Source organism: Mycteria americana, chromosome 2 (genome assembly GCF_035582795.1).
Source record: "Mycteria americana isolate JAX WOST 10 ecotype Jacksonville Zoo and Gardens chromosome 2, USCA_MyAme_1.0, whole genome shotgun sequence".
Lineage (NCBI taxonomy): Eukaryota > Metazoa > Chordata > Aves > Ciconiiformes > Ciconiidae > Mycteria > Mycteria americana.
This window is the reverse complement of record NC_134366.1, coordinates 82,544,333-82,563,697: the sequence shown is the minus strand read 5'-3', so window position 1 is coordinate 82,563,697 and position 19,365 is coordinate 82,544,333. Positions and strand designations below refer to the sequence as shown.

The 19,365-nt window shown below is 38.9% G+C and overlaps 1 protein-coding gene across 1 annotated transcript in view; it reads left to right on the top strand.

The window, feature by feature from the left end:
* GMDS (GDP-mannose 4,6-dehydratase) overlaps nt 1-19,365 on the top strand; it is a 430,384-nt gene that overhangs the window by 159,100 nt on the left and 251,919 nt on the right. The window contains exons 5-6 of the mRNA XM_075493943.1: nt 10,956-11,148; nt 12,006-12,110. Coding sequence (XP_075350058.1) covers nt 10,956-11,148; nt 12,006-12,110 — 298 coding nt within the window. The remainder of the gene's footprint in view (nt 1-10,955; nt 11,149-12,005; nt 12,111-19,365) is intronic.

Here is a 19,365-nt window from a genome sequence, read left to right as displayed (position 1 = left end):
AGCCTCAGAAATTAATTACCTAGAAGTCTGAGGTATGCTGAAGACATTCTAGCTAAAGAGGAGTTGGTGTAGTTTTTGGTTGCATTATGGCAAACCAGAAAGTATAACCAGGTCTGTGGAGGTGTAACATTGTACGAATCACTTTTAGTACCCATTGTGAATGAGGGGAGAAATGGGACTTACAGAGAAGAGTGAGTGGACCAGGAATAGTTCTGAAGTGATGGCATTTGTCTAGCAGATGCGTTTTTATAGTACTTTTCTCTAAGGGTGGTATCTTTGTGAGAAACATGACTTTAGTGTTTTAAGAATAAACTGAGTGCACAATGGGGGCAGGCGTTGTTTGCCTGCTGATGGAGCACTTTGCATCTGCTTTGCCACACTGATGCAGCTGTTGGACTCTGAGCTCCGCACCCCTCTGGGTACTTCAGGGCAGAGGATGTTCCCTAGATAGTTATGCCCAAGACAAGAAGTCATGATTTTTTTCTGTGTGTGTGTGTATGCACGTGCTTATTTATTTCCTCAAAACTTCACGTTCTCATTTGTCTCCCTGAAGTCCTACCTGTTTTGAAAGCTCAGCCACAACAACATAACAAGCTGGAATGTGCGATCAGAGCTGAGGTACCTGTCTGCTCTTAGGCTGTGATGAATGAAGTGATTTGATTTTAGAGTAGCTAACAGTAAAAGAGAGCTAAGATAAATTGCTTTATCTTGCATTTGCTGTGGTTTAAGAGTGCTTCCAGATAGCGTTACCTCAGCACCACAGAGAAATAGTAACTTGTTTTCTTGCAGTGACTTGGCTGTGTCTGCACCCTTAGCTTTCAAATTGAATGGCCGAGTCAAGCATATTTATGGGCAGTCCGTCTAATTGGGTTTATGGTCCCATTAATAAGTAATACATGCACATTCATCTAATTTTTTTCTTGCAATATCCCTGTGAACTAGGGAAGCTCTTTCAACCCCCCATTAGCTGTAAGGAAGGACATAGAAATTCTTGTTGTTGGGAGGAGGAGAAAATGCTTCTAATTTTATAAAATGAAAAATTACAGAGATTTCCATAGGGTAAGAGGTAAGAGCTTTTGTTAAACATTATAGAAAGCAGTTTTTTATTAAGTATGTGTTGTATCTCTATAGATGCTTCATTCAGAGTGTGCGCAGCTTGGTCAGAATGACTTACAGGACTTAACCAGCAGTCAGTGTTTTTTCTCATCTTTTTATCATGAGAGCTGTGCTACATCAGTTACTAGGCGGATATAGCACAGAAAGCCAAATCAAATATAATGACAAATATAACTTGGAGAAGTGGTCAGACAATTGTTGGTAGATAGGGTGTGAGGAGGGGGGGAAAAAGTAACAAAAAAAAAATTTTTGTTAAGTTTACAATTTTATAGCAAGTTTTAAATTTGTACTTAATGGAATTTGAAAAATTTGAGAAATGATTCTACAAAGGTTCTGCATTTGTTCAGTACATTTTATTTCCAGATTAAATACCCTTAAGGAAAAAAGACCCTAGTCCATATTCAAATCTGTCAAAAATCCATATATGAAATATTATTTTAAGTTTATTTCCTCATGGAGGGAGGAGCATTTTTGGTACTTCAGGGGCACCTGAGAAACAGTTGTTTGAACTGCTCCTAAGCTTTCTAAAACAATGCCATTTGGCATGAGGAATTGTAGTCTGGGAAGTAATCTTTTTAAGTGATAAATAATAAATGCTGAAAAAATACAATTTTTCTCTGGTTGAAAAAGCAAGACTTCTGGCAGGGCCCATAAACCTAGGGAGATTTTACCTTATGCGTCAGAAGGACTTACAAGAGAGTCAGACAAGGTAGTCATTTGCAAAGCATTGGAGTAATTCTAGCTTCTAGGCAACACAGGAGTTGTATCAACATTTGGGAGGGTCCATTGTGTTCAGTCATGTTTTGCAGTCTTGTTGGCTAGGAAGGCAAAGAGAGGAGAGACTGTTGTCAACAAAGCTGTGCCATAGTAGATTATTGCTTTAATTCAATATCTGTCTTGCCATCCATTGAAAGTCTATCAAAATCATAAAGCAGATAGGCAGTGAAGGTTTGTTGGGTTTTTGGGGGGTTTGTTTCTTTCTTTTTGCTTGTGATGATGTTTTTATCACTTCTGTGCAGAGCATCTTTCTATGTGTTCTGAAAGCATCAAGGAAGCAAGGATGGAAGTTTTTAAAAAAGCGTCAGAAGTTAAAAAGAAAAAAGTATCAATACTATAACCTAGTTGTCATGTTAGAATTTTAAACAACCTGTATGTTTTAAATTCATTTCTTTATATGTGAAAGTGAGTAAAAATGGTGCTATTTCTTTCAAAGTGACTTCATTCCCTGCATGCATTTTATTCATAGCTGCCTATTCCCCTGGTACGCATAAAGCAAAATTAATTGGCTATCTTTTTACATCTCCCTTTGAATGTTCTCTAGTGACTCTGCAAGTTGCCTCTTTTTGTCTTTCTACTAAATAGCATTTAAAGCTTCTGGCACAGCTGGACTTCAGTAAGTAAGAAAGCTTTTAGGGTATTACAGTGTCACTAGCCATTGAAGCTACAAAATTTGAAACATCAAAACCCATCCTGACTTTGCTGCATGTGCCTTGTGCTTAAAAACTTGAGTAAACGTGTATATTGTTGAAACTATCCCTGAACAAAATCATGCTGAAAAGGAATAACGAATCAACGCTTCTTTTTCAAAAGCTTCTTTTTTAAAAGCTTCTTTTCTAATCTCTGTAATTTGAAACTAAAGACTTTGAACAGTGGGTTGGAGATTGTTCTGCAAGATAAATCCCTTGCATCACATAACCCTGACAACTCCCCAGTTCCATCAAATTAATAACAAATGGATGAGAAGATAAGCAAAACTAATGGGGAGGTTACATTTTTGTGACAAAGGTTTATGGCCATACTGAATCTCATGTTCTGTGATATCCCTCCTCCTTCTCCTCCTCCACTTTGGTATTTTTTTACTATCAGATCTGAGCATTCCTCTATCTGAAGCTCTTCTGTGGAGGAGATATGATGAATAGCAAGTTGGACTATGTGCCTCCAAAAAGTTGCTGTGAACAACTCTCCAGTCCCCCAGTAGAAATTGCTGATTTTCTACAAGACCAGGCCTCATTCTTGCAGACTGTACACCCACTGTCTACTCATTGGATGGTGCTACGTGTCTGAACATTGCAACACACTGCTGTAACCCCATCTCCCTGTCTTCTTAAAACTGTGCAATAGTTTAGTTTGAGAGCAATCTCTGAATGTCATCTGGAGCAGCTCTTTCCATAAAGCAGGGCCAGCTTACAGCAGGTGGCTCAGGGCTATGTCTGAATGAGTTTTGAGTATCTCCAGGGGTGGAGATGCTACAGCCTCTCTGCTCAACCTGTTTCAGTGTTAGACTACCCAAGTTGTGAACTTTTTTTTTCCTAATATCTAGTTGTAATTTTTCGTGTTTCAACTTGCGTCCATTGCCTTTTGACCTGTCTCTGGGCAACTCTCTTTTAATCCAGTCTGTTAAATTCTCTTAATCCACTAAATCAGCTAGTCAATAAGCAGAGGAATAAACACTTTACAGATTACCTCTATTTGGAGTTCTGTTCCAAAACAGACCTTTCAATCAATAGTCAATGTCCAAGACAACTGTACAGGATGTAAGAGAGTTTGTTTTATTAAAATGGAGAATGGATACTCCAATTTAAGGATTGTGGTATCAACATTTTGAAAATAATAGGCAACTGGTGGTTCTTCTATACCTTTTAACTGGTCAGGCATGTACCAGTGGGCTGGTTTAGAGGCAAAGCTGAACATGATGACCTCGCGAGCTGGATTTACAACCGCACCTGCAGTTTGCCAGGGGGAGTAACTTTTTAAAGAAACTGAATAATGAATCCAACTATCAACCCCCACTAGTCTGATAAATATAAAACTTTAACTACTCAAGGAGTATGGCTTATTCTCCATGCTTATTCTCTGCTTCAGGTTGATTTTTTGTCTCTTTTTTCCCCCAATAAAAAGCAAGTAGTAGTTTTTACTCATAAGAAGGAAAAAGGAAACCTGTTTTAATAATGCCAAGCTATTTCTCTTTGAAGATTATTTCGGAGAGCTTGCATCAAGAACTTGAAATTAATCAGGAGGAGAGTTATAAGGAAGACTTACCCAAGCCAAACCACAAGAAGCTGCCATATAAACATACACTATGGAGTATGTTAGGGGGCCTCTTGCCCCTAATAGTTGAATATTTCAGCTATGCAAAGAAAGTTGCTGCCCCTTAGGGAAATCTCTGCTGCAGGGTAGTTCAACTGAAAGATAGTTGGGGACTTCAGGCAGTCTAGCAGCGCTCTTGTTGTATCTTGTGTGGGTGATAGCAGTATACCTTAGCTGTTCATGAACTTTTTAGTGCTCATGGAGCTGAAAGGTAATAGCTGCTTTTGGATTCTGCAGTGCCTGACCCTTGGGGATGTAGTGAAAGGTGATGCATGGTTTTGCTGCTGTTCTTATCCTGAATAATTTCTTCAGACTGAGAAGTACGCTTTTGTTGTGAGGCTTCTGCTTCATCCCACTCCCTTTTTCCCCACACACGTTTCCCAGATCTCAATATACTCAGAGAAATGAATGGTGGGGAGCCATGAATGAACTCAACTCTGCTTCACCCCTCATTTGTGCTCCTTTTGTGGGTGCAAAGGCATGTGTGTGCGTTTGGGGCAATGAACAGGTTTACATTCAAGCTCCTCTTTCTTGTGTGTAATGAAAACCGCTTTGGGGTTACTTGTATAAGACTGAGCTGGTCCCTGAAGCACAGTCTGTTGTGGTTTATGGCAGGTTATAGAACGTGAAGATCATGAAGGATCATTTAAGATCCCTAAACAGCAAATAGCTTATTTTTGCACTTTGGTTTGGGTCTTCACACTTAGAGGTGAAAGTAAAATACTGGCCCACTGATGTCAAAACCAAACTTCTAACCACTTCAAGAAGTCTCTCTGCTAACTCAGCCTGCAATCCATAGTATGATAGAGCTGCAGTGGAACTCAGCCACTGGGACCTCAACATAAGCACTGGCAGAGAAGCACATCTTCTATCAGCTGCACTGCTTATTCCTTTGCATCACGAGTGACTTGAAAATCCAAGTTATCCAAGCTGTCTTGCTGCAGCAATATTGTGAATGGCTTGGGTTAACGTGAATTTTAGGAAAAAATGTTGACTTCTGCTTCCACTTATAAAACTTTTTCCTTGATAATTCTCTGCTTACAATCATGCTGTCAAATTACTCTAATTTTATACAGATCACTTTATTTTTTTCTTTTTTATTAATGAGAGAACAGGGAAAGAAATAGGAAAGAAGAAAAATCTACAAAAAGCATATTCCTTTTATCCAGAATTTCAGTCATTATTTTTTCAGTCAATTTCTATTTAGCTAAGAAGTTGAATGGGGCTTTAAGATATCAAGAGTGTTGCTTAATAACAAGCAGTTCAGAGCTATTGAATTGATTATTTTTCTATATATCAAAAAATACATAGTTGTTTGGGGGATTTTGGTATCTTTCAACTACTTCTTTTATTGGGTGAGAGGGCAATGAGTTAAGCATTCATTATGAGTTAAAGGGTTGGGGGGAAGAGGAATTGTCATATTGTCCTAGAAGGTTACCTGACATTTTTGTAGATATATATGTTCTTCCCCACCCTCTTGACACCTCCCAGCTCCCCCCAGATTCTTTAGATTTCCTAAAATCCCTAGGATTTTTTTTTCCAGTGTGTTAGGACTTTATAGGAATGCTTGGCCCATAGTCTGTATTAGATTTAGCAACTGGAATGTTATGCTTTACATGCCTGTTCCTAGGGGTTGAGCAGTTTGTTTACTGAGATGATATAAGTGATCCCAGTGGTTTTTATTGGCAGTGGAAGGCACACTGAATATTCCAAGCAAACAGACTTGATTTTAAAGAATACAAAAAAGTAACCGCTGTGAAACTTGTGAGACTTGAAACATTTCTGAGCAGTTTTTCCGCTCTGTGATTTGCTTCTCAGGTGTAAACCTTTCTCAATGCTTGGAGACACCTGATACATATCTTCTACTCTGATAAATCTAAAGAATCTACTGTAAGTTTTTTCAAGAGTGCAAAGATGCTTATTTTAATCTTATAGTTAGGTTAGCCACCTTTGCTTTTACAGTGAAATAATAATAATTTACGTTTATATTATCTTATTTCCTCCTGGGGCTTCACATAAGCTTCCCTCGCATAACAGCAGCCTTCCAGAAATCCCATCTTCTGAAACTGAGAAGGCTGTAAGAAGGAGATGAAATTTCAAATCGTTATTTAGCAGAGGATTGAAGCATATGCTGCTAGCCCATGCTATTTTTGGTCGAAAGCTAATAGTAAATATGATTGCAGCCCATCTGTTGGATTGTTCCAAATGACAAAACAGAGATGAAATATCTCAGAAAGCCAAACCTGTATGTGTGCTAAATTGATATTTATTTTCAGAATATCAGCACTGTTGACAACACATTGTTCAGAAGCAAGTATTATTAAGTCTGCAGGCTTGTATATAGTACTCATAGACATGATAGGAATGTGTTCTTGTGGAGGGTAAGACCCATATGTTTTCATTTAGATAGTTTTCAGTAAGCTTTTAAATCTCGTTAAAGACCTTGCTAAGCTTGGTTTTGAATAATCAGTTGGGAAACATCATATTTAAAACATTGCTCTATTAAATTCAAATTTCTTGTAGAGATTGAATCTGGCAATTATAAAGAAAGAAGGAAAGAAGGGGGGGGGGGGGGGGAGGATAAGAGTTCAAATTCAAAAGGTAGAAACCAGTTCACAAAACTCATTGTAATTCTTGGAGCCACGTGAAAGAAGAGACATAACATGGTTCAGTGTATTCGTATTGTGTCCTGTGATTCCACGAATGTTATAACTAATGAAACTATGCTATTCTCAAGAAAATGTTATCATCCTATGGGTAAGCCTTGCTGTGGAAATTTTTACTTGCCTAAGAATGTATTTGAAATGTACTATATTAGGGATGAATCCAGCAGTGAAGATACTCAGTATATAGAAGTCCCATGTACATAGGGAGTCAGATTCCTTTTTAGTATTCTTAGAGGCAATTCTGCAAGGTGTTCAGGAACTGAAAACCTGGAACTGCAGTACTTTTGACCAAGGATTTAAGCGTTTCCCTGTTATTCTGTCCACTTCTAATGACACACTGTTATCACTACCTATCAAATGGAATAAATAGACATATCTTAAGTGTATACATTCACAGTATCTCCAAAGATCAATGATGACAACTGCAAAAGCACGGTGTCCCCATTGTACATGGGAAGGGAGTGCCAAGGTCACTCAAACTAACATTTCCAAGTAGGCAATTTCTGTCTTGTTGGTATGTCATGCTTTCCCTTCGTCACAAGTCTGTCCAAAGAGGGCAAAGAAGTATTGGATCTGTGCCTTCAGTACTCTTTGAGAAAACTTTCAGGTTTAAAGTTTCTGCCAGACAAAGAAGCTTCTTTTCCCTGCTCCAGTTGTTACAAAAACTCCTGGTGTTGTCTTCAAAAAAAGTTGTTAGTTGGATGTCTTTATGCAGTTGACAGTAACTGATAGGTTTGGATTTTTTAGGTTATAGTGGAGCATCTATCTTATGTAGCTAAATGAAAAAAACTAGTGTGTCTATAGTTTCTCCAAAGCATGATCAAAAGCATCTTCATTAGGCTTTCTGCTCTCACTCACCACTGTCTTTATTGGTTTACAGGGAGATTAACTTCCTAATTCAGGCACTTAAGATAGTTGTCATAAATTAGGCTGTTTGAAAACTCTCATCTGTAGGTATTATCTAAGCTCTTTTTTCCACTCGGTAAATGTTTTTCAGAAAGTGTGGCTTGTTTTTAGCCTTCATACACCTGCCTTTACAATCATTTCCATGAAGTTTTCACTCTCTCAGGTAGTCCCACTGAGCTCAGTGCACCAACAAAGATTATTTCTATGAGTAACATCTATGAATCTGATTCTATATTTGGTTTCTATAACTCAGACCCTGGTCTTTTTGTTGTGTTGTGCATGCATGTCAATTCTCTCTTGCATATACCTCTTAATGAGGTCCCTGCATTTTTTTTTTTTTACTCCGTTCCTCGTGCTGGTCTTGCACAAAATAACATGTATAAGGAGAGGGAAATAATGTGGTAATGGATAACTCAACACCTTTTCCTGCTCTGCCCTGCTTCATTTTTAACTACTTAATCAATCCAGTATTTTATAAAACTCTTTTCTTGTTAACTTTGAATTAGAATCAAATTAAAATCCAGTGTGCATTTATCTGTATTTGCCATGTTACTGCCCCTACACTGCACAGTGTCTTAACAGTCCAGCATTTTTGGTGTTGGAGGTTTTAGTGGATAAAACCACTTTTTATTTTCATGAATGCCATTCTAGTCTAACCTGCACTCCAAAATGAAATGGGTTTAGTGGTCTCAGTCCTGTCCCTGGTGAACAATAGTCCGCATTACAAAACCACCAAACAGGCACAAAGCTGGTGGTTCTGCCTGGGGACACTCAGACCCGGCCAGTGTGGAGGCACAATTACCTCACACCCCCGGGAGTGATTTTTCTAGGTGAAGATTGAGGTCATTCATAAGGCAATAGGGAAAAGCATCTCTTGTGAAACTGGGCTCTGCTTCAGCCAGGGAGAGCAGTTCCCAGCGCTGCTGCCGCAGGCTCATTGCTCACTCTGGTTAAGAGGTTTTATAATCTGGGATCTCTGATTTAAGACCACCTCAGTTACACGTGCCATTTACTTTGTGGGAGAATATGTAAGCTAAGATTTGCATTTTGGGGTGATGTTTTTAGTAGATTATTTGTTGGAATCAATACCTTAATATAGGTAAACTCCTGGTTCTGCTACAATTAGTAAGTGTTTTGCCTTTAGTTAGAGAGCTGGGACGTTACCGTGAATACGTGAAGGTTGCTAGCCTTATGGTAAATATACCAATTTATGTTCATTAGTGCATTTTTGACTGTAGCACCTATTCATTAAGATGTTTTCCCAAGAGTTGCTCTGACAACGAAGCTGAGAGACCTTAAGTGGCTGTCACTTTGTGCCAAATGGATTAAAACAAAAAATGCTCAGCACTTCTCAGTAGATCAGTGCTCAATTTCAGCTGGGTCATACCAGGTTAAGAAGCCAAAGTATCAGGTTTCTTTTTTTTTTCTTTTGGTTAGAAAAAAATAAAAAGTAAGGTTTGTTTTTCTTCATACCATTAGTTATTTCAGATCAAAACTGTTTGAGAACATTTTTATTTTGGAGCACAGTAACACAATTTAGATTATTTCATACCTCTATTAAATTAACCATAAGTGCAAATTCAAATTAATCTAATTATTTTTATTTCATCTGCTATGTAAATAAGCCTTAAACCTCTAGTGATTACTGAATAAGGAAAGTGGCTTAACAGGAGAAATGAATACAGGGCTATCTGTCTGAATCTGCAGAGAGCCTGAAAAAATAACTGGTAAATGACAGGTTTCACTGTGATAGCTCAGCTTGTCCAGCTATGGTCATTTACGCTCTACTCCATTAGTAGTTACCCTATCACTGAAGACTAATGAAGGGGGGAATCATAGATTTGTACTATCTGACTTCGGTAATGTCTCATTAACCTCTAGCCTAGATCGTATAAAAAACCATTGCCATTACTCTAGAGCTCGTTCCTGAAAGTCAATCATCAGCCAGAGGCGACATAGGTAGAGTAATTCTTCCGTGGGTCAGGGCGATGGAGGAGATTGCTCTAAAGATCCATTCCCCTTTCCTTTTTTATAACATTGGCAGTATAAACGGGGAACATTTTTTTGAAAACTGGCATACAGAAGCAAAATCCCTGGTTTGGAGAGAGGATGTAGAAGGAAGGAGGAACGTGCCTCTGGGATGAGCACCAGTGGGAGAAAATTCTTCAGAATCCAGAAGCTCCACCAGCACATCCAAACAACCAGCCTGTACCCACCAAACAAGCCGAGTGATCTCCCTTCTGAGCGTTTTTTTTCTCCTGCCTGCAGATTTAGGTGGTCACAACACATCTCTTACCTTCAGCTTACTTTTCCCAGTTTTTAGTTTTCTTCTGTAACTGCAAGGAATAGAATTAATATATTTTTGAAACACTCTGAAAGCTTAGACTCAAGCATTGTCTTGTGGCCTATGCCACAATCAAGCTCCTCATAAAGATAACTGAGAACTACTGGAGCAGGGAGAGGAAGAGCAGTCTTGGCCCAGCAGTGTGCATGAGTTTATTATCACACTTCAAAGGATGCGTCAGCTGCAGGAGATGTCAGGTTTCTTTTGGATACCTCCACCCTTTGCTGTCCCACTTCATCATGCCCATAAACTCTGTGTAAAAGCCACAACTCTGGGACACCTTAGTCAGGTGGGGTTGGGAGTCTTATTTGATTGATAGCAGATATTTCTAGTCTCTCCATTTTGATGTGTGTTTAAACTGTAAAACTTTGCACCTTGTTTAAAGTTTGTGGATTTTTTAATGCATGTTTATGCCGTCATGCTGTCTGTCTAACCTAATATCTTTTTAAAAATATATTTGGGGCAATTTTAACCAAATTCAAGTGTGTCAAAGATATTAAGCCCAAGTGAATATTGTGAAAATAGGCAAGTGTGGAGATGAGAGAGAGCCTGATGATGCTCCCACTGTGGGGAGGCTTACCCTTTACTTCGCATGGGAAAATAATCCTGAGGGAGAGGACAGGGAACACCAGTCTTTTGGTTCTGCTATTTATGGAACTACTTGTTTATTCTTAGAAATCCTTAGAGGGTACTTTTGTAAACTGAGCATCTACTCTGTACAGAAGTGCCTAGATGTTCTGTGACAAGTGACGTATTGCTTTGGTTGTACATGATCATGGCATATTCTGGTCCCTCTAGTAAAATTGATGGGTTTTTTGTTTCTTTCTCTCCCCAAGATTTCTTTCGACCTAGCAGAATATACTGCTGACGTTGATGGGGTTGGCACTTTACGGCTCCTAGATGCTATTAAGACCTGTGGCCTTATCAACTCTGTGAAGTTCTACCAAGCCTCCACCAGTGAACTTTTTGGAAAAGTGCAAGAAATCCCGCAAAAGGAGACCACCCCTTTTTACCCAAGATCGCCTTACGGTGAGGATCGCCGATGGTGTGTGTGTGGTGTCTGTCTGTCCGTTCTCCCCTCTCATGTCTCAGGGCTGAAATCATTTGGGTGTGAGATTAGAATGACGATAGAGCTAAAGTGACTAGACATGTCGAGAGGCATACCTTTATGAATTACTATATAAAAAGTATTTGCTGCCATTGCCCGGGGGTTGGAAATTAGCATCTCATTTCACAAGACCATGTTCATTCAGCTCAGAGGTAGAGAGCTCTTGTAGAGAGCGGGGGAAGGGTGGCTCTTCCTTCACAAAGGGTTGTGAGATACCACTGAAGTGATGAGGTTTCATATTTTTCGTTGCCTAAATGAAAAACTCCCAAGAGATCACTTCTTCCTTCATGAACTCGCATGAAATTTGAAACACTTATTAAAGCAATGTGCATGGAGGACTTTAGTGATAAAGTTTCAAATCAAGTTGAGTGTTAAGGCACCAGATTTTCGCTTTTATTCCTCCAAAGTAATTTTTTTTTTATTAGCAGAGGTCACCACAGTGGCGTATTTCACACGCTCTGGCTGTGTTAATTATATTGTAAAAGAAAAAGTGCTATGCTTGAGTGTGCATAAGAAAACAAGTGAGAAAGCACCCTAACGCTTCCTGGCCAGTTCAGAGGCTGCACAGAAAAGGAGTATTTTCCCATTGAGCTGCTGTTTATTGGGCTGGATATTTTTTCCATAAGAAATGTGACACATATAGGGAATGAGTCAAATTCTAACGCACTCCGCTGTTGAAATGTGGACTTCACCCTGCGTGTGAGAGAGATGTGTATGTGTGTCTGAGCTCTGTACAAGCAGAGCGGATATACGTAATACTTTAAAATTATTTTTGTAGGGGCAGCAAAACTGTATGCCTACTGGATTGTGGTGAACTTCAGAGAGGCCTACAATCTCTTTGCTGTGAACGGCATCCTCTTCAATCACGAAAGCCCCAGGAGAGGTTAGAAAATCCATGTGAAACTTCCCAACTTTGCGTACATCTGACCGGAAAAATGAAACAGTGCATCCACAGGTTTCATTTAAACTTGCCAAAATTCTGTAGGGAGAGCGTCATGACTCGTAGCCTGCTCACGGTGTTTAATGCAGCCCCCCGGCAGTCTCCGAGCCTGCAGAACAGCAGCTTTCCCTTTCAAGCATCATATTCCATTTTGTAGCCCTCTGATGCCGAAGGGAGGCTTGTGTATCTGATTTTGAGTATCAGTGCTCTCGAGCGACTGCAATAACATCATAACATCCCTGAGTTTTCTTTCCCTCTTGATCATAAGTTAAGGCTAAAATGTTAAAATGACATATTAAAAGACAGGTTTTCTAAGCATTTAGGTAGGCAACTGCATAACAGATGCAGTTTCAGGTGTGACTTGTACTCAAGATTTTTATTTGCATGTAAATGTCAAATTAAGAGGCAGAAATAACAGACCCTCTAAATTCATAAGAATAATGAGTACAGCCTGGTATATTTTGAAAAATTTGTGGATTATGGCCCATACCTTCTGACAAGATGGCTTTTAACACATGGCTTTAAAATGCCTTTCTGTTTAATCCTTAATAGCAATGCAGCTTAAATTCCACTTAATCATCCCTTTTCCTCTTGCAGTACTTTATGAACAATTAATACTGGTATTTAGTTTGAGCAAGAGTGCACAGTTGATTAAAAGTCTCTTATACAATGACAGGTTTCCTCTGCCCTTAAAGTACTGTGGCTGTAGAAAACACTATAAAATTAAACTTTAAATTAACACAGAAAACTGGATTCTCAGTGCAGAAGCCTTTTATTGTGGTCTGTTTCTAAAAGAAAAATAAATTCACATTTTACAGGAATGCAATTATATAAATTATAGCCTGGCACAAAATATAATAATTTTAATCATACTTACAAATATAAAATAGACCATAATTACAACTCTGCTTAAAAAAAAAAAAAAAGGAGAAAAAAGGAGTTGGTGTCAATAGAATTTAAATATTGATTTTGGTCTTTGGGAGTCACAGCTGCGAAACCTCATAGTACACTGGGTAGGCAGCATGTACAGTAAGTGGTGCATCAAATACTTGATGGTAGAAGTCGGTGCATCACTTCACTGGAGCAGATGACAGTACAAGTTCAAAATTAAAAGAGAATCAAATTCGCTAGCTTGTTTCATTTAGAAGCCCTAATGCTTTGTTTTCTTTTAAACAGTTCACTGCGATATATTCTTGATGCACTGTAAACTGATGTCCAAATTGCCCTGAGTTACCACTGCACAATTAAAACATTCTGACCAACATAAAGAATGAGGGAATATGCAATGACAAATATTAGCTTAGCATGATTTCTAGTAACCCTAAGGAGCTACAAGATGAGATGGAAGTCATAGGAACACGTTTACCATTTGTGCTGCTTCTCTATAGGCTTGGGCCATTTTGAAGGAGGAAAAGTTCAGTGCTCGTGGCTGTTTTGATCCCTCTGACATTTGTTCCAGCTTTGACACTGCTGCAATGGAGCTTCCAATCTGAAGTCTCTTTTCAACACATTTAATGTCCCCTGGAGAACCCAAGTCTGTGCTGTGAAGTCTCAGGGTGCACCTTTGGTTGTGTGTATGTGCTGGGTGCAGTTTTAAGCCCCTTATGCTACGAACAGGAGTCTTGTCTTAGAAACAGTTTTGGTTGGCTCTGTTCACCTTAGCGGGACTACATGCCATGAAAGCACCTGTAACCACAGCCCAGTGCCATTTGCTTAGTGTTTTTATGGGAGAAAGCCTGAAAATTTATACAGAGAAGAAAATGGAAGAAAAGTAGTTTTGAGGTTGTTTCTTAATAGCCATTCGTCATTTTCCTAATGTTTTGAAGACTGCAAAGGCGCTTTGGGAGGAAAAGAGGATTTAACTGGGATTTCTAATTGCTATGCAGAGATGGTAATATACATGGAAGTTTTAAAATGCCTTATGGTTTGGCCTTTTCTTTTTTTATTCTACTGATTTCAGAGATTAGGAATACCTAAATAAACCAATACGTATTTTATTCCAATATTACATACCATTATTCCAGCTGGTTTAGTGTTACACTGAATTGATGGAATAGAACAGCCCATTGATGGTGATACTAAGTGCATCTTGTCCACACAAAACATAATGCCCGGGGATCCGTGGAGAGCAGAAGGTTGCGGCAGTGCTGCTTGCTGAGGTGCAGAGTAGATCTGTCCCGGCAGACAGCGTATATTTTTTTTCCCCATATCTGAACTGTTAGTCATACTTCTGAAAATTTCTGTAAGCTTCCTAGAGTGAATGTATTTATAGGGAAAGACTGTGAAGAGACAAATCCTAGTATTTCTTGTAGGCAGGGATCCATGAGGTATGTTACTCTGTAAGGCAATGGTAAGGATGGACAGAATGCATTTTTGGTACCTGGCAGCCTGTGTTGCGGACTGTGATCAAACACAGAAGCATTTGTATTTGAAGTACCAGTACTCATGGTGAAGGATGATGAAGTGCGGTCGTCTGCCAAGTGGCTGTTAGCAGCTGGTCACTGAGACTGAATTGAACAGACAATTGTAAAGAGTTTGCTTTGTGATCTCTCTTGATATAGCGTTCAGATATATTATACTGCTGGGGCAGCGGTACACGAGCCTAGTGAAAATGACAACTGTCTAATCTCAAGAGCTGCTTCCCTGAGAAAGGAACTTAGGAATGTACACCTCTTATTTCAGAATACTAATTCTTCTCCTTATCCTTCCTGGGTTTAAGTCAGAAAGGAGCACCAGTAGTTAATCTTGTGTAGCCTGTATAATAATAGGGAAGTCTACACAGAATTCATAAGGGTAAAGAGTGCTTAAGTCTAATATGAGAGGTTTCCTATTTCGCAGAATTACCAAGGCTTGAGAGAAGTGCTGGCTTTGAGAAGCTCGTTTGATTTTTCTACTTTTATCTTGCTCTATAAGAGAAAGACCGTAACAGGAGTAGTTCTTAAGATGTGACAACATACTGCAAGTCTGAACACTTAAGTTTGCTGTGTGGGCTTGCTTTTAAGTCTGATGTTTCATGTTATGACAGCCACAGTGACTTTACAAAAAACACCAGTGATAAATTCCAGGTTGGTTGAACCCACTGTCTGAGCCTTACATCTTAATTTGGGAATAGTACAGCATTATTAAATTGCACAAATACTTGGGTCCATACTCAAGAAATACATGTGTATCTAACAACAGAGAATATTATCTAAAATCTCATATGGAGTAAAATGAATGTCTATGTTAGACTAATCTTGATAACATATACATCTACTTTGAGCCTTTCTGTAGTACTTTCCTTTCTAATTTTTTCTTTATATTATATGTACTGCCTTTCATTTCATAGTCACTTTAATAGTTTTATAAGACGAAATAGTCACTTTTTGACCAGTACATGCTTTTCAGCTCACATAAATCAACACAGCTGCACCGAAGTGAATAGGGTCATGTTGATTTATGCCAGCTGAGGGTCTGGCATAGTACTTCTAGTAATGGGCTGGTAATGTAAGATAAGCATAATTTGCTTGCTTTGGGGAAAAGACCTGTATTAACAGTATACCTTGCTAAAGCTGATTTCTTCAGTTACTTTCATCAGTTTTATCCAGGTATAGCTCAATTGTTTCCTGATTTATGGCAATACCGAAAGAGAATGAGATCTTCCATTTCTGAAGCTTATTTATTGTCTAAATATGACACTAGCTGAAAAGCAAAATGCTCTCTACAGGGGTAGTAAGCTACAAGGTCGCCTCTGTTTCCAAAAACAAAGGAACAAAAGAAAACCTAAAAAACTTTCCCAGAATGCTGCATCTTTTTGTTTGTTTGTTTTTTCCTGCAAGACAACATTATGGGATACCAAATGGGGCAGGTGGTGGCCACCAAGTTGCTGGTGGTGGCTGAACATGGCTCCCAGTATTACCAGTGTGGAAATGTCTGCCCTATAGCAATATTGGAATGATATTTCTGTTTAGTGAGATGACAGTTTTGACAGTGGAAGAGTGAGGCAATTAGCAAGTCTAGTTTTCAGGAAAGCTGGGGCTCGATCCAAGCCTTTTTTACACCATTGGAAAGATTCCTGTTCTTTTGTTGGGCTCTGGATCTCACTAATGCCTTCTTTTCTGAGTGAGAAAGCAAACTACTTGTTGACAGTGTCATTTGTTTCTTACCAGACAAGCCCTTATTTTTTTTCTCCTCAGTTCTGTGTAAGAAGTTGTCTCAGGTTTACAAGATGTGCCTTCGGATGTCTGAGATAACTTTCTGATTTGGTTAACCACTTCATTGCTTGCCTCATCTGATCTTTATCTGCCAAGATGTACAAACATGTACAGCATGTTTCCTGACACAATGCAACAGAAGTTTTGTTTGTTTTTTGTTCCGTTTTTTTTTCCCTAAGTAATAAATACTTTGCCTCCACACATGACATCATTGCGTAGATCATTCAGTAGGGAATTTTTGTTTGTCTGATACCAACCCTGGTAAAGCAGTTATCGTCAGACCATTGTTGTATAGCCAGAGGGAAAGGATACAACTGTTCATTTCTGTGATCTCTTTCAGCCGGGGAGGAAATGGCTAGGTGTTAGATTGCAGGCTGAATGTTGTCAAAGTACATGTAGTAAGATTAAAATGAAAAGAAACTATGATTTAAAGAGAATGGGGAGTGTTTTTGCTTTTATTGTGCATCTGGATCACAGGTTTGCTGGGGGAAGGGGGTAAGAGGTTCCCCTACTCACTGTAAATACGTTTGGGTATCTTTCGAATGTATGTTTTTTGTTGTTACCTTTTTTTCAACAAGCTTTCAGTCTCCCCTTTGCTTCTATTTCACAGAGAAGGCAGAAGCAGATGGTGACATCTGCTACCGACTTTCACAAGAAATCCCTGCAATCTCTACTGTAACAGCTGCTCTTCTGCGTCTCCTATAAAGAGATGTAGCCAATATCTGCCAGATTTCCCATTCTCATTTCTTTGGTTGAGGAGACTAATTGCTAGTCTCCTTACACGCTTTCTGTGCAAGAGGAGCTTGGTCAACCTAAAACCATTGGAAATACTAAGGGCTTTTGCTGGTGCTCTTTTTGTAAGTTTAGGCCTGTGAAAGACATAAGTATGTAAAATTTTCAGTGCGGAGCTATGTCTCTTTCATTTAATACTCACGAATATACCTGAACAGCAAAAGTCAGCAGAGTGTTGCTTGTGTCTTGCTGACTCCTTGCTGGATGAGAAGAATGCAGGCTGGCTAGTATCATCAGGGATCGTCTGCCTAGCATATTGAAAACTTGATGGCAAGGTACCACGGCCAATGTAAAAGGAGTTACTCAGACAGTTGTGTGCTATAGAGCAGCCAAGATCATTTCATGCTTTTTAGTTTGCGTGTTTCAACAGAGAAAGCATGCAGTGTCCCGAAGACATGCATTCTTACTGGCTTTTTCTCCCTGCTGTGAGACTGATCCTGCTAAGTGATCCATGCAGGTGTTTTCTTATCTACACATGCAGTCAAACGTCAGTGGGGATAAATGTGGGCATTAGGGTCTACTTGTACAGATGGATTTGCAGTAATATTGACTGTAATAATAGAGAATTGCAAGGTAATACCTCTCTGCTATTTTACCTAAGTACGTGTGTTTTCCCCTTGAAAAAGGTCTGATGTTACAAAATAAGTGAATTCACTTAATTCTGCTGATGCTGAACCTGATACTGACTAATTAGTACTGATCAGAGCACATCACAATATATGGAGATTTTTGTCTAATTTTTATATTGCTAATAAGTCATTTTAATCTTAAACTTCTAGTGTCACTTTCCTAGTACTAGCCAATACTATCATATGTGAAGGCAGTGCAATCACACCAAAATACAAGTGGGCTTCCCTCTGTGAGCTTGTGTTTTCAAAGCAGTACCAGACTTCTGAAATAAGAACTGAAGGCTGAGAACATTTCTGCATACCCTTAGCTTTCGGCATCCAAGTAGTCCAGGTCAGTGACATGCAACTTGTCACATATGAGAATGAAACAATCATGTATATGAACTGAATCAGGATATAAAAAGATATTTTTCTCAAGTGAGTCATTGATGAAGGAAGAGGCTGGGTTGAATTAATTACTGAATTAATTACTGAGTCTAATTACTGAAATCTTTTTGATTCAGTCTTCACAACGATAGTTTGTGGGAATCCTTACCATGTCTTAATTTTTTTTTTCTTTTCAATCTTGAAGTAGCCCTGGTTCTATACTTCTCTATCTGACGCACTGTTCTGGGGTCTATCACCAGTTTATCTAAGTAGTTACGGATATAGCTTGTGCAAAAACTAAGTAATTTCTTGCCTGTGGGTTTAGATTTTTGGAACAGCTGCATTTGCAACCCAGATCTCTCCTTGAGCAAATTATTATCTTATCAGATGCATCTTTTTGTCATTAAATCATATGCTCCCTTGTGGCTTATACTGTGTTGAGAAGAAAGTAGATTACAGTTTTTGCTATTTTCCATGATTGATTTCAACTTTTTTATCTAAAAAAACCCCCAAAACAACAGAACATCCACACAATTTACAAAATGTCAAAACTACTAAATTTAGAAGACCTTACCGTATAATTCTTAACATTTCTCAAGTTATATTAGCAGATATCAGTGTTAGTTTCTTAAATTAAGAATTTGCAGACTTTTTTCTCTAATGAAATATCGGCCCAAAACTTTGAAATAAACTGTTATGCAAGATATGGAAGTCAGCAATGGGAAATGGACTGGTCAGAGCATGTATCTCTGTTCTTATGGCTTCGTTAATGCACAAACGTGTAGCAAGGTTTTTAGAAATAATGTGTTTTATGTGCCTATTTGCCTATTTTTTTCCCATTGTTACATTTATTTATCCCCTGGCAAAAGCCAATGGAAAATGTGACCGTTCTGGTTTTTTACATATATATAAATGAGAACATGAACTGAAACACAGGCAAGAATTGGGAGTTTTATATTTTATATCTTGCCTTTACAACCTAGCTTAAAGTGAACGTGGAGTTTGCAGAAGGTCAGAACGGAACTGCCATAGTGGTTTCAGCCAGAAGTCCATTTAACCCAAGTATCCCATTGCCCCTGCTGGAACATTAGGGGAGAGCATAGGAGACACTACAGAAACACAGTGGTCATCTCAGACCCCAGTAGCTGATGGATAAGAGACCATGCATGAAAAACACATCCCAGTCCGCTGCTCCCCCAGACCAGGGCTCTGTTGGAA